The following is a 15,938-nucleotide window of genomic DNA, read 5'->3' on the forward strand; positions in this document are numbered from 1 at the left end:
CGCTGGCGCGATGGCGGCGGGAGACGGCAGCGACGAGGTGCGGGTGCTGCAGAACCTGCGGGGGAAGATCTGTAAGTGCGGCGCTGCGGTGGGGCCGAGCGCCCGGGGCCGCTGCGCTCAGGTGTCGCTCCCGACCCGGCCCCGCTGCTGCCGCTCCCTCCCCGCGGCCAGACGGGCGGGCACTGGCGCGGCGGCCCTGGAGGCGGCGGGGCGGGGGCGGGAGCGGGAGGGCGCGGAGGGGCCGCGGCCGCCGCGGGCCGGGTGCGGGTCGGGCCCCGCGGAGGGGCTTTGTGGCGGCAGCGGCGACACGTGCGGGCCGGGCCGGGGTCTGCGCGCCCCGGGGCGGGATGGGGGGTGAGCGGATGGGTGGACGGATGGATTCACAGACGCGGCGGGGCCGGGGGAGGCCCGAGTGCCAGGGAAGCATCGGTGGCTCCGAGGGATCCCTGGAGTCAGCGGGCGACCAGAAATGCCCCCTCCCGCCCGGACCTCGGGCATCAGAGTCTGTTTGTCAGGCTGAAATTGCGAAATTAGCGATGTGCAGGAAGTTGGTGGTGAAGGGCTGTTCTGGAAGCGGTCACCAGCCCTCCCGTGCCTCTGTGCAGCGTGTGTGCGAGTGGGAGGAGGCGGAGAGAGAGGCCGGTGGCCTTATATTGTTGCCTGGGAAGTGCTGACTGCCGATACCTATAGCCTCGGTAACGTGGAAGCCGTCGGCCGGGCCGGGAGGAGGGCTCGGGGAGGCGCACAGATAGTGCGGTGCGGCTGGGGAGCACTTCAAAGCGAGCGGGAGAAACAGGATGTGCGGCGGCTTCCTGAGGGTACCGAGTACATTCATTGCGCTCGGACGCGGCCCCCTTGTTTCCTTTCTCACGCAGCCCATCGACTTTTTGAGAATGAAGCGAAACAAGTTGACTCGGGCCCGGCGCTGGGGCTGAGAACCGGTTGTGAAAACATGTTGAAGGATTAGGTTTGGTGGAGGAGTGGAGTCGTGTTTACTTAAATATCGTCATGCAGCCTAGATGTATTTGCTGTGTCTTCAGTAAATAGAAGACTGGGTCATGAAAACAGGAGATGGCCGGGAGTGGAGCTGGAGGTGCTCTCAGTCCGAGGTGTGAGCAATAGGACGTGGTTAGGGAGGCAAGGCTGAACACACACTGGGATCTGCTGCTGTTAGCAATTAGCACAGAAATAATACAGGGCAGCTAGCCTTTAAAAAAGCATACTGTTAGTTTTGGGGTTAATGCATGAGTTCATAGAGTCATAGGGTTATTAAATGGTTTTCTTTGGAAAGGACCTTAAATATGGTCTCATTGCAATGCTGCTGCCATGGGCAGGAGCACCTTCTGCTACTCCATCTCAGAGCTCCATCCAGCCTGGCCTTGAACACTTCCAGGGATGTGGCATCCACAGCTTGTCTGAGCAACCTATGCTACTGCCTCACCACCCTCAGAGTAAAGAATTTCTTCCATATATTTAGCCTAAGTTTCCTTTTTTTCAGTTTGTTCCAATGGGAACAATGGGAACTCCTCATTCTGTCACTGCAGTTCCTGATGAAGAGTCCCTCTCTGGCTTCCCCCTGAGATATTGGAAGGTTGCTGTGAGGTCTTCACACAACCTTCTCCAGGCTGAGCAGCCCCACCTTCCTTAATCTGTCTTCAGTAATCTCTAGCAACCAAAGTTTTATGTATTCCCTAGGAAGCAGGTCATAGTACTCCCTGGGAAGAAGGACTCTGACCTGCTTCCTAGGAGTACATAAGAAGTTGGTTGCTAAAGATTATTGAAGCTGGCTTATTTTTTGATACTTTTCTGCTTCCTATCTTTTATTGTTAACATTTTGTTAACACTGGACTACACAACATTCAGTGAGTTTTGCATTTTGGGATATTGATGAAAGTTTTCCACTAGACATTAATAAACAAGGCAAAATGTCTTAACACTTGTGTTGAAACCAGTTTTATTGTCCCATCTGTGTGTTATGGATTGAGCCTGTGGTTCTATCATAACTTTGGATGTTCAGTTAACTGACAAAAGTGTCAGTAAACAGAGGAATGTGACCTTCTTCCTGGGAAATATATGAAAAGTTCATTGCTAAAGATGGACCTGTAAGAACCCCTTTGAAAAATGAGTGGAAGTAACAGCTGCAATAAAAGACATGTCTCGAAACAGTGTGAAAATCACTTTGTAAACCTACCCTTTTAAACTTCTTCTGAGTTTAAAAACTCAATGAGTTAAATATCCTGTGGAAACTTGGGAACCCTCTGATGCCTGGATGCTCTTTTGGCTTTTTCACATCACAAATACTGAGTTATTTTCACTTATTGCTAGTATTTTAATACTGTTTTGTAGGGGAAAACCCTCCAAATGAAGAATAATAAACAAATGTAATAATGTAATCCTCCTTGATCTGGAGGGATTAACAATAGCAGACCTCACTTTGGAAAGCTGATGTTCATAGTCTGAAGGAATTCCTTATAGCATGTTTCTTACAGGGAGAAACATTTTTGGTGCCCAAGCTTTGCTGGCAATTAAAATTTGACACTTGCTAATTTTATGTGTGTTGCATGAGAGAGCATGTTAGTTTTAATGAGGTAATGTCAGTTCTGTGTAATTCTGCATGTATAGAAAACACCATCTGCAGAAAGTTGTTATTTATACTGTGTTTTGCAACGCATAAATTGGTGGCAAAATCTAAATTTAGCCATGTTATACAAATCATTGCACCAGATTTAGAATTGAGACATGTTCTTAAAGGTGGCTTAAGCAGCCATTGCATACCTAGCAGAAGAACCTGAGTAGGGACAAGTTTGCAGTCCCTGGTACCCTGTTTTTGTGGGCTGTTTGCAACCAGCCTTCTGCCTCCAGTTTTCAAGTGAGGTGAACTGGTCTTGACTGTTTAAGACCCTGTAATATTTTTGGAAAGTGTAGTATTACTCTTAAGCAGGTTTTCACCAAAAATCCAGTAAAGACTGTCTTTCCCTTTTGGCAATGCTTTTGTATTGATGGCTGTATTTTATGTGCCACAGTAATGACAAAAATGCTTTACAAAGGTGTGGTGTCAGGTAGCTTTAGGCATATCTTGTAGTGTAGCGTTTCAGGCTGTGCTTCTGTTTTCATTTGATGCCGTATGGAAGTACAGTAAGTGATTGTAGTTGTCTTGATTTTTGGAGTGTTTCCTGAGACCTGCATTAGTGAAGCACTTGGAAAAATGTAACTATTGTCTCCTAGAGTTCATCTGACAAAATTCAGGATGCATTCTTTTTCAAACCTGCTCCGTGTTTTTAACAGTGTGTGGTTATCTTGGATTATGCTGCATTCCTAGGGTGGAATTTATTGTTGCTATATAATATCTTTAGTCCTGTGAAGCAAATACTTCAGAGTTTGTGTGCATAAATGTGCTCTGGCAGGGACCCAGAGCATAGAAATTTTGAAGATGGACACTAATTTCAGACTTTTTCTTGACAGAGGGTATTACATATATGTACAGAAAATGTAAACATTCAGGCAGATATCTGATGTTGTTAATACTTGATTTTTATGCAACCATTATAGCCTTAGGTTTCTCAGAAAAAGGAAGATGTAGTGTAATTGAAGGCTTGAGCTTTTTTTTTTTTTTTTTTTAAGGAAATAATCTTGGAAGAGTTGGGTCACTATATGGGTGAAATGTGTCCCACAGTCACAGATACCAGGAGGTGTTATAAACAATGTGAGATCTCATGCTCTGTATTTTACCTGACAAGTGCTCTGAGATTATTTTTAATTCAGGATTGAGGATCCTCTTCCTCCCAAAAGTTTATCTGTTCTTTAAAGCCAGACACTTGGGCTACAAAATAAAGGTTTTTAACTGGTTAGAAAATCACATCACAGAATATTCTGAGTTGAAAGATACCCTACCTACAAATCCTCAATTTCAGCTCTTAAGTGAATGGCTCATATGGGGATGGAACCCATGGTGTTATTAGCACCATGCTCTAACCAACTGAAATCAAAACTTGTATTTTGTGTATTCCTCTGGGTGGACAGTCTCTTAAAACTGAAAAACTGTACTATAGTATACAAAGAAATAGTGAATTATTCAGAAATATTTCATTTCTATTCCTTTTAAGATAATATGAAACTATAATAACTGTAATTTCCTTTCAAAGTCCACTGTACTGTGCCTTTGCAGTGATGATTAATGTTGTGTTTTAACGTATTTTATGGGAAAAATAGGATCATGCCAAGTATTAACTAAAAAATAAAGCTGTTCTCAGGAACAGCTGACACACTCAGTTCATGTTTATTAATTACCAACTTTGGTATCAGGAGCTCTCCAGGGATTACATCCAGATTGATGAATTGATTTTTTACGTGTCATATGTTTTATTAAATTACCTCATCTTTAAAAAAAGTTAAGGCAGTGATAATCTGATGCTTTCCTTGATTCTCCTGCAATATCTCACTTAAAGGTAACTTGGAGTTGAGCCCTTTTTGGGAGTCTAAAGCCATTAAAACCAGGTTTTGTTCACATCTCTCAATCTGTCATCATGAAGTGTGGTGTTTAAAAATAATGTGTATACTTCCTCCTCTCCTGCACCCAAGCTGAGGAAAAGCTTGTTGATGCTTCTGAGAGCACAGGTTTCAACTGTGGAAGTTCCTTAAGTGTCTGTTCATGCTTTCCATCAGTGTGCACATCCCTGACCTGGAAAATGCCATGATTGAAGTTCAGTCTGTGTTCCTGTTGAAGTGTCACATTCCCTACTCAGACACAGTCAGAGCAGCCCTTCCAGTGCTGGGCATTACTCACTTAACCTCCAAGGCTGTAATAGGTTACCCTAAATTAACCATCTAACACAAAAAGAGTGTGGAGGAGAGAGAAAGCAGAACTTTGATTTCACATCTTGCCAGCATAGAGAATAAAGCTTACTCACTGTGCTTCATATCTGCATTTTTAAAAAATAAACATGTATGACATTTCAAATCTAGTTTCATTCTGTGCTTTCTGAAAGGTCTTATGCTATTCAGACATAAAAGTAATTAAAACTTAATACTTAGATGCACTTTTCATTCTATTTTTAATATCTTATATAAATAGATAATGTTTAGATAAAGTTGATTCCACATGTCATCAGGAGAGGTATTTCCAGCAGCAGGCAAGGATGAGAGGTCCTAATGCAATTCTGGTTGCCTGTGGTTTGGACAAGCAAGTGGAAAAGGGATGGATCACCTGCTTTGTTTAGGACCCTCTCATGGGAGAAAGTGCCAGAAAAGCTTGTAATTTCTTTTAGCAAAATAAAAGGTGGAAAGGGTCTGTGTGTTGTCTTCAGACATTCAGAGGGGGAGGAGACATCTGGGCAGAAAGTCTTTGTTTAATCTAGAGAATGGTGTTGCTGTAAATTACATAGATATCTGTAGCATTTGGATTTTGGAAGAGCAACTTCAACTGGTTTTAGCTGTGATTGTTTAGAGGAAACCATTTCCTAACAGATCTGCCTTATGTCCAGCATGTAATTGCAGTGACCTAGATTCAATACCCAGCAAATCTTTGTATTCTCATGCTGCCAATCTTTCCTTCTTATTAGAAACTTCCTTTTATTCTTTTCCATGTTACATTGAATTAGGAGGTGATTATTTCCCCCTTCTACTAGTTAGGAAAAAGTGAACAGTACTCATGAGAGATATATTTTCAAAGGCTCAGCCAACTCACAATCTTCTGTTCATCGTGGAAAATGAAATAAAGATTTGATGGGCAAGTTCTTGATTAATCAGCTTCCTTTAGCCAAAGTATGTGCAGAGAAAACACCAGGTGAGCAATAGCTGAGGCAGATCATGCCTGGTGCAATGACCTAATGCCGCATGACCTCAGGCTGTGAGTGTCGCGGATTTAGCGAGCTGTGCAGGGTCAAGCCAGAGATGAGACCTTTCAAGGGAAAGTGCAGGTGCTGCAAGAAGAGGTGTTCATGAGTCAGAGTGTGTCTCTTCCTGTCGACTCTCATTCCATGGGAAGCTGGATGGAGCAACTTCTCTGCCCTCCTGAAGCTTATGAATTGAAAATGGATATCAAAATGCATGCTGAATGGAACAGTAAATTTTTTGAACACACTAAAGCTGTGACATTCTTGTACCTAATATTTTGTAAGTTTTTCCCCTGCAATATTTACAGTAATTTTTTTTAATTTACAGATGATGCCAAACACTTAGTACCCAACAAAATGAGAGACTTTTTCTGTACCATAAACTTGGACCAAGAAGAAGTTTTTCGTACACAGGTAGTTGAAAAATCTTTAAGGTAAGCTTAGTTTTTAAATGGATATGATAAGCAAGACTGCCCAATACCAATGTGGATGGCTTTTGCTTGTACTACTTTAAAATGAGAACTGACTTGTGGTAGCTACTCACATGTTACAGCAATGTGTAAAATCATGAGTGTTGCAAGAAGTCAAAATTGAGTCTTGTGAGCTTTTAAATGAAATATGCAAGAATATATTTCACAATTACTCTATTCTGTTCCAGTGGGCAGTATAACATTCTTTTTCTTGCTAGGTTGTTTTCTAGGGAAAGAAATCTACTTGATACATGCTCCCCATGTTATTTCCTTCTGCTGACAAGCAGTTGAAGTGTGTTGGTGGAATTCTGCTCTTACTGTGTATCTGGTAAAACCAGTTTCTGGAAGGAAGGAACCGGAACTTTGCCATGTATGAGAGTTTTGTGTGCTGTGGGGTGTCCCCTGAACAGGCCTTGTTCTCTCCTGTAGTTCTTGTTCTGGGAACTGTAACAGGATCCACACAGAATTCCTTGCTTTGCTTCCCTGGGCTGTAGATTCTGCTGCTGATTTAGAGCCTTGAAAAGACTCAAACAAAAAGTCAGGATGGCACAGCTGCAGCAGTGTAAGGCTTTCATGTCTGACAACTCTGAAGTTCACAGAGGACCCAAAAAAGCATCACTGCAGCTTCATTGTTCAGAATATCTGAGTGACAGTTTCAGTTATGTGGAGGTGACATTAAGCCTTCCTTTTGAAACCCAGACAGTCTGTTCAAACTCCTGGAAGTTTTCTTAATTCCTTTCTCCAGTGGTTTTGTTGTTAGTGTTCATTCTTTGAGCTCTCTCTCCAGGTGTTTACAGGTGAGGAATAACTCAGATGACAAACTTAAATAGGGAATTTATTTTTTCAGGACATCATTTCAGAGCCTCCTTATGCTTCTGCATGAAAAGCAAATGTCACATATGTAGAGTCAGGAGCAAATATTTTGCTTATTTTTGTAATCTGTAGCTGCTGTAGTTAGATCCATAAAATTTTCAGAATCTAACGGGCTGCAGATTAACAGAACAAAATCAATTGAGTAATCCTTCAGAGAAAAATGTTGAAGAGACTGTATTGAAAAAGCAGAAACTTAGCATTTTCCCTTCAAATAGACAGCAGTTTCATGAGCAAAAGACCCCAACCCAACCCATCTCTGAAAGACTTTGCTCTCTGATTTTGATGTTAATAATGTAAATCCTAGAAGTTACTACTATGCTTAGAAACAAGATCTGTTACAGTTGATGTATATGCAGACATTTTTATTATGTTCTATTTAAAAATTATTAGATTGATGTACTTTCATCACCTAATGAAAGAAGTATTAGTTGCATAATAAAATATTTGATAAAGTAAAACACCTTATATCCATCAAAAATATTTTAATAGTATTTAAGTTTTAGCTGAAATTTAATTGCAATGTCAATAATACTTTAGAGAGGAAATGAAGTAAAAAATCTCACTCTAACAAAACAGCTGGGGAGAGAGGAGTTTCAAATAACCTGCCTCAAATACAGAACTTCTCAGATGATGATAGCATTGTGTTAGAAGTTAGAATCTGGTGTTTGGAATTGCTCTTTTCCTTTCTGTCTCAATTGACTTCATAGGTGACTCCTTCGTTCTCTGAATTAGGAGAGGGTTCCATACAAACCAGTGAAATGTAATAAAAAAACTCATCCTCTATGACCAGCAACCAGATGGGTGCTTATACTTGATTGCTTCAGTGTGTGCAGTTAGGAAGGTTGACTCTCATTCCAGAAACAACATCTTGTTTCTTATTGCTGTGTTAAACTAGAAACCCTACTAACCTAGAGGTACTGGGACAGGAGAGGAAAGCTCCAATCTCTTATTAACCTGAACACTTTATAAATTGCTTTTCAGTGAGGTGTAGTACAGAATCATTTTAGTCATAGATGCAACTTTGAATTTCATATTGTTTGCTTGCTTTTTCTTACACACATAATTCACAGTCTGTTTTTGTCACTGTATTATGGGTTGCAAATTTATACAATTTTTAATCCAAATTTTAGTCCTGTGAATATCAACTAATTAAATGTCTGTGGAAGTAATTATCACTAGAATTAAAATTAGTTTTGACTACCGTGATTGAAAATTATTAAGAAGTGTATTCTTTAAATGTACAAGTAGGTTTGGCCTTTCACCAGCACTGGGAGAGTTGTTGGAGTGCAGATGTAAAACAAACTTTCCAAAGTTAAAAAAGCATGAAATAATACTGAAGTGAAAGAGGGGTATTTTGGCTAATGACTTAAGAAATATTTCCTGACATGGTGTGGGATTTCTGTGGGTTCTGAAGAAGGATACTTTTTTTTCCCTTGGAAAGTTGAAAGAATATCTGTGAGCCTCCTCAGATGTCTGTGGTCAATTATGAGGAAGGGGTATTGTGGTATGCGTGTGTCTTTTTTTTTATTTTTTTTTAATTTAAACTAAGTTCAGTTTCTTTTTTTCCCAACTGAACTTTGTGGTAGTGCAAGGTTATGGCAGAAATTAATTTCCTAGTTGATGTAGCCATTGCTTTTATTAACTGACAGGCTGGGGCATTGATCAGTGTCCTCACAGAACTGCCAGGTTACTGCAGCAAGGAAGGGAAGAGCAGAGGAGTGTGTTAGCCAGTGAAATTTAATCTTCTGTACTGCTGTAATCCGGTTCTTCCTGTCTTCAGTCTGGTCGTCTTTTGAATTAGTGCTATCTTCTACTTTTGTATCCATCACAGTCTTTAAAGTTCTTGCATCAAAGTCACAAATGAAAGTACTAAACTGACTGAATCCCTGAGGAACAGGATGAGTGAGTTCTCCATTTTAATTATTCCTCATTGGTGTAAACTGTTGTACCCTGCTAACCTATTCTGTACCTACCTAAGAATTTCTTTACTTTAAATTTTCTCTCTCTGCCTCCTACTTTGCTTATGAATCAACGACTAATAACCTCTGTTAATTTAGATAATGAAAAATGTATCAACATGAGTAAAAGAATGTATTAACCTTCTATTTGTGCTCCTGTTATTGGCGTGTTCTTTCTTGCTGAATCTGAGACTTAATGTAGTGTTGAAGTCAAAAGAATAATAATAGAGTTAATGGCTGTTCATCCTTTGTGGACTGGGGGATATGGGCAGCTGCAAAGTTTGTTCTCTTAGGTGCAAGGTAAAGGTGCTAAATAGATTTTTGGAGGTCTCTGCTTGCAGTCTCCATCCCAGCCTAATTATAATTGGATGCATAGAGTACCATAGTTCCTTCCAGAGTAGACATTAAACCCCTGGCACTTGTTGGTGTGCACTGGAGCCTGCTGTTCCCTCAGTCTAAAGCTGAGCTGGAGCAGAGTTTCCCCTGACACCCACCAGTGCCAGCTCATTCCCCCACTGTTCACTCTTTCTGCTGGAGTGTCCCTTTGTTTGTACTGCTGCAACTTCTATTTGTATAGCTGCGAGGGGAAGCAGACCATGGACTTGACCTAAGTTTAAAATAAGCCTTTGTTTCATCCTTGGTTTTGGTCTGACTTACTGTGTCAATACAATTAAAATGAGCAGTGATGGTAATAAGGAAGTTGAGGCTCTTCAGGGCTGCACTGCTGCTGAAGGTAATGCTCGTGAGTTTAAACCTTCAGTCATGGTGCTGACAAGAAGAACCCAGCCCTTGTAATCAAAGCAGAGTTTGTTGGCTTTGAAATTATATAAAAAAAAAAAAAAAAAAAAAAAAGAGGGGAGCTGAAAAACCACAGCTGAATTTTTCAACTGAGAATTCTTAAATTATTTCTCAGTGTAGTGCAAAGGCTAATACTGATTTGTCTGCTTTGAAGGCTGTGGTAAAAGGTCTGTGTTTTAACAAAAAGAACATTTTTACTTGTGGAATTCCTTATAATGAATTCCTGCCCTTAAAGTTCTTGTTTCTAAAAATCTATTCTAGACATTAGAAATACTAGATTCTTTTATCTGTGTTCTTTCCCACTTTTCAAGTTAGTTATCAGCTCTTTTAAATTTATTTAATAAGCCATTGTCCTTAAGCATGGGGTGGTCTTAAAATGGTGATTATTTTGGAAGGAAGAAAGCAGGGATGGTGGCCTGTTCTTCCTGGTATCCTTTGGGTAGGTAATAACATGAACTGCTTGTTCCAAACTTAAGCATATTTGTCATATTTTTATTAGTTTAAGAAAGTACTGTAGTAGTAGGCTCAGAATGGTACTTTGCTGGGAAACAAAAAAACCCCAGCATTTGGTGTAACTCATATCACAGTACTTTTCTGCATAAAAGTAGTTTCATGAACATCTTTCCCTGGTGATATTAATACATTGTAAACGAAACTATTTTAAGAGCCCATTTCTAGAATAGCAGGGTTTTTCTGTGGATCTGCTTGACTTTTGGAATTCATCACTTGCAGTAGCACAAACAACATTGTGGTTTTGTTCAGTCTTGAAATACAATTTTCTGACTGCTGGCTCTGATTGCATCAATAAGCACTCCTTAACTTTAATGAGGGTACCAGTTCTGGGAGGGAAGTTACCAACACATTGTATGAAATAGGTGTAGCATAGAGGAACCTCTCAGAGTCTTTTTCTGTAGAGGGCTGTGCACTTGGCAGCTAAATAGGGTGAGCTGCAGACATGATATTGGACTGCTTTAGATGGAGAAATGTGGGGATCGTTTTGGCATGAGGGAGATTGTGTGTACTTGAGATTAATGTCTCTCTGTTTCACTGTCCTGTCTTACAATTTCTAGTGATAACTTCTTACAGATCTGAATCTTAGAGCAGCAGTTTTGACATGGAAGTTAGAGCTAAACAAGTGCCAGTTAGTTAAGTAATCAATAAGTTTAAAATAAATTAAGATTAAATGTAGTTTAATCATGTACTGAATATCAAAATGGAGCAATGCTTGTGCATGTCTCAGGAAGTCTAGAGAACCAGCTAGAATAATTTCAAGACAGAAAAATAGAATTGAAATTGCAGAGGAGACACCACTCTCTGTGTGCTCTGATTCTTACCTTTGATTAAACAAACAAAAGACATTGCCATGTTATTGTGTGTTCTTGTGCTGAAATGGTTTTGGGCACCTTTGATGACAACTCAGTCTAGTGCTGAGGGCCCCGGGCTGGGACTGCTGTAAAATGCAGTTTTTTGATGTTCATGTTCTATATAAATTGCATAAAGTGTTTCTCTATTTTAACTTCAAATCTTTCTTTTCAGTCCTTATTTTGGAGAGGAGTTTTACTTTGAGATTCCAAGAACATTCCAGTGGTTGTCCTTCTACATTTATGATAAAAGTGTTTTACAAAAGGACCTGCGTATAGGTAAGTGTCTGTGAGGTGCTGTCTGCATCTTGCAGAGCACTTGGTTATTTTCAGTAGTGTTATCTGTAGGATTAAGGATACAATTCTTGGTGAAGCATCTTTCAAAACTGTATAGTGCACTTAAGTACTCCTTTAAAGTTTGAAAATAAGGATTTTGGTTACTTGCTTCATTCTTTTATACTAAAATACGTTTTGATTTTCAGGCTAGTAGGACATTTTATAGTCTTATTGTGGTCTGAATGCATTTTGAGAAATTCTTTGTTCTCCACTTTTGCTTCATTGGAATATTTGAATAATTGTCACTACTTATAGATATTTAAAGAATAAATTGTGGAATCATTCTGCAAATAATTACAATTGTGGAATAATTCTTAAAATAATGTATAGATAATTTTTTTCCTTGTCAGTGCAACCTTAACTTAGTCACTTACAAAGCATTTGGCAGGAACTTGTGCAGCTTAAGTGAAAAATCACAGGAGGTAGATTTCTGTTTCTTTCACCACTGCATAATGACTTTATTGCAGCTGCTTTTTGGATACAGTTGCTACAAAACTCTAATAGTCTGCTGTGGAACAAGCCTTTGCTTTACTTGAATTGAGGAAGGAAATAATTTGCACCAGGATGTCAGATAATTTGATATAATAACAGCTTTCCAAATAGCAATCAGAAGAGTAAAAGGCATCTACTTCAGTTTCCTGTTTAAGCATTCTTGAACACCGTTTTTCTTCTCCCAAATCTATTATGTTATTTCCAGCCTCAAGTGTGTTCTTTATTTTACCTTCCTATTGGTGATATCCAGGATAACAAATAATAATTAATGCCATCAGGCTTTATGCAAACTATTTTCTGCTTTACTTACCCATAACATTTCTTGTTTTATGTTCTTCATATAGCATCATCAATTTAAAGAGAAACTTAAAAGAGTTTAGAAAAAAAACCAAATTTCAAACATAGTTAAATAGTTGTTCTATTCAGATGAAGGTAATATTTATGCTTCTCTCCCCCCTGCCACCCTCCCTCAGGAAAGGTGTCAATCAAAAAAGAAGATTTATGCAACTACACAGGAAAAGAGAACTGGTTTATGCTTCAACCTGTTGATTCTAATTCAGAGGTTCAGGTAACTATTAAATTGCACATTTACATTTTGAAAGTGAAGTACAGATAAGGACATGATGGTAGAAGGTTCCATTGAGCTGTAGGAGATAAGATTTAGCATCTGTATTTCTTGTGAGGCAGTTGTGTCTTCACTTTGGTTAGGGAACAATGCACTCTACACCTAAGCTGGTATTGTGCCTCATGGTGCTTAAAACTGGCAGAAGACATGAAGCAACTGCTTGGAAATGTCTTAACAGTATTTTCATGTCTGGAATGCTTGGGAGAGGGGTCATGTACTTGAGGCACATGAATGGATCCTAAAACTCTTGAATATCTTTTTTTTTAGTAATTTTTGGTGTTAACTAAAATAATGACTAATTCTATGACAGTAAAATCATTAGTCTTCAAAACTTGGATGTACTTATGCTGTGTTCATGTGTCTTATCCTGAAACACTTTCTTCATTCAGTATCAAACAACTTGCACTTCACAGTTCTATTTCAACCTGTGGTTCCAGTTCTTCAAACAGGATTGTTCTAGGAATAGGTAAAAGTGAGATGGCTCTGGAAGTTGTAGCAATTTTCTTTTTGGTTTCAAGAATAAAAAAGAATTCTTGAGAATCTCTTAGCCTTCTTGATGTGACATACTAGTAGATTTTAATAGGGGTTTTTTCCAGATTTGCCTGAGGGCAAAAGTCTTAGACTTGACAGTGTTTATATTTTTTTAGTAATCTGAAAGTCCCTTTGGGTAGGGAGAATCCTGGCTGCTTTTACAAGATCTGAATGTGCACAGAATTCTCCTATTATTTCCACTGATGATTCATTTATGTGTCATAAGTTTAGCCTGCAGCTCTTGGGTATAGGAGGGCATGTGGTTGCTTTACATGAAGAGAGATTTTCAAAACATCTGAATACCACTTCCTCTTCTCTATTGAAAATCAGTCCTCTTTCAGTTGTGGTAGAATGGTTCATTGGGAAGGGACCTAGAGATCATCTAGTCCCTACTACACATTGTCTTCTTTGAATTCTTTCATGTAATCACTCTGAAAATTCTAGAAAGCACTTTCCAGATGCAAACTGAAAGGTAGTTTCCACTCTGACTTAAACATTGTCATGCTTGCTATGTTTTTTCATAAAAATGTTTTGAGAAAGGTATTAATTTTTGTCATAACACTACATGAGTGTGTGAAAATTAAATTAGAATATTCCATTAATAGAATTTAGTGATTTTTTTACATATTAGAAATAAAAAAGTTTATTGTTTTCTTTGGCTTTGTGACTCACAGCAGAATGTAAACTCTTACTTTTTTATGACTGTGCCATACAAAGCACTGTCCTGCATGACACTTCCACTAAGAAATGACCTTTTCTGCTTAGGTGTACACTCCTCATATTTATCTTTTCTCGAGTCAAGGCATTTGGGTAGGTTTCTCCTGTCCTGGTTTATTTTTCCATAAAAGTCTTTAGATCATAGCTGAGACCAGCTCCCATCTGCCACGTTTGGCTGAAATCTTGTTGGTTTGGTTGTGCTATACAGTACTGAAATATATTCTGAGATGTCCAAGATGGTTGGCTGGGCATGGCTTAAAGTAGCAGACTTTTGTATTGTACATGTGCAGAAAAAGTGCATGAAATATTTATAAAGGTAAATCAGTTTGGAGGGAAAAAAAAGTTGTTTTCTTTTCCTCATGGCACCATACATGTAGTTGATTTTTTGTTCCTTTGGTTCCCTCCATGTGAGTATTTTCCAAAATTTATGATGTGTGCAAGGCAGTAGGATAGCAGAGAAGTATTTTGTGTTCCATAATTATGCACAGGACACTTTGCCAGTTGCTTGGTTGGATTATTTTGGGGGTTTTCATACATCAGCATTTTTTTCAAGAAAAGTGTACTTTTTATATTCTTCACAGGTTAACTTCGGTATAATTAGCAGCCTGTACACCAGGAACTTTGGTGGTGGAGACTTTTAGAAAGCAGCTGCTCTGCTCTGTGTTTTGATATTACCTGGTTTTTGTTTTGCTGCTGTGCACAGTATTATGAGTTCATATTAATCTTGTTTTCTTGAAACTTTTTCCTTTCTCCACTAGTTCCTGAAAAATAAATACAAATGTGAGGATACTAAGTAAATAAACCAGCCTTCTGTACAGCCACATTTAAAGCCCAGTTGCATATTATGTCAGAAGTTCTGATATAGATCTGCAGATCAGCAACTTTAGGAAACCATTACACTGCTCTCAACAAACAAAATGACAAAATGTTCTGAAACTCTCCGTGCATGTTGGGGAAATATTTTCTTAGAGCCATGTTGCTGTAGTCATCATGGCACTAAGCTGGGAGCAAACGGCATCCCCAGGTAGTTCTCAGGAGCAGCAATGTGCTGTTTTACTCCTACTGTTAAAACACAATTTGTGGCTTTTGGTTTTAAAAGCAAAAGGAAGATGTTTAGGCCATTCACAGCATCTGTTTTCTAAAACAAGTGAAGTCAGTTATTTAAATAAATGTTAATAATGGTTGTCTTTTCATTTGTCATTCAAAAACTTTGCCTTGTAAGGCTGTTGGCATGCTTTATGGTATCCTGTTTTTATCCTGTAAATCTGTTTTTGTAATAGAGTTTCTCTGCTTGACAAATACTTTCTTAATGTACCTGTGTTCCTGTCCCTGTAGTAACAGTTTGCAAAACACCTGGCAGGCATCCCAAAGCAGTTAGGTTGGGAACTGCCTTGTAAAAGAAGCTTCATTTCTCCTCCCCTGTGACGAACAGAGGGAAACGCAGCCTTTGCCCCAGGGGATTTACAATAACAACATTGCAGTTCTGTGTCAAAACATAACTGCTATAGAAATGTGTGCAAGGTCAGCTAAGGGTTTTACTTCCATTTTAGCAGAAAGGCAAAGCTGTAGTTCAGATTATGACTTGCTTCCTGTGGCACTCTTGCAAATCACCTTCCAGAACCCTTCCCTGAGAATTTTCATTGTGAGCATACCAGTATCATCTGATGTTCCATTTAGCAAATAGACAAAGTCTGAGAATAGCAAGGAGAGCATTGTTAGAGGAAAGACTCTGGCAGTGTGTGCCTGTCTTGGATGTAAAAGCCAGCATGATCAGCCAGGCACCCAAAGGAGTAGCAGGTGTTGTTCAGGCAGTAGCTCTTTGGAGCAAGATTTAAGTAATAAATTTTGATCATCCCAAAAAATTTGCATATCATGGTTTAAAGTTATGGAGCCTTTTATTGAGAGGGTACAGTAGGTTGGTGCTTTGTGGCTTCTGACATTAATCC

General features: G+C 39.3%; 1 protein-coding gene across 1 annotated transcript in view; it reads left to right on the forward strand.

Moving 5' to 3' along the window:
* RASA2 (RAS p21 protein activator 2) overlaps window positions 1-15,938 on the forward strand; it is a 45,259-nt gene continuing 29,321 nt past the window's right edge. The window contains exons 1-4 of the mRNA XM_063166887.1: window positions 1-71; window positions 6,160-6,265; window positions 11,467-11,570; window positions 12,593-12,687. Of these exons, the coding sequence (XP_063022957.1) occupies window positions 11-71; window positions 6,160-6,265; window positions 11,467-11,570; window positions 12,593-12,687 (366 nt within the window). The 5' untranslated portion in view covers window positions 1-10. The remainder of the gene's footprint in view (window positions 72-6,159; window positions 6,266-11,466; window positions 11,571-12,592; window positions 12,688-15,938) is intronic.

This window comes from Melospiza melodia, chromosome 12 (assembly GCF_035770615.1).
Source record: "Melospiza melodia melodia isolate bMelMel2 chromosome 12, bMelMel2.pri, whole genome shotgun sequence".
Lineage (NCBI taxonomy): Eukaryota > Metazoa > Chordata > Aves > Passeriformes > Passerellidae > Melospiza > Melospiza melodia.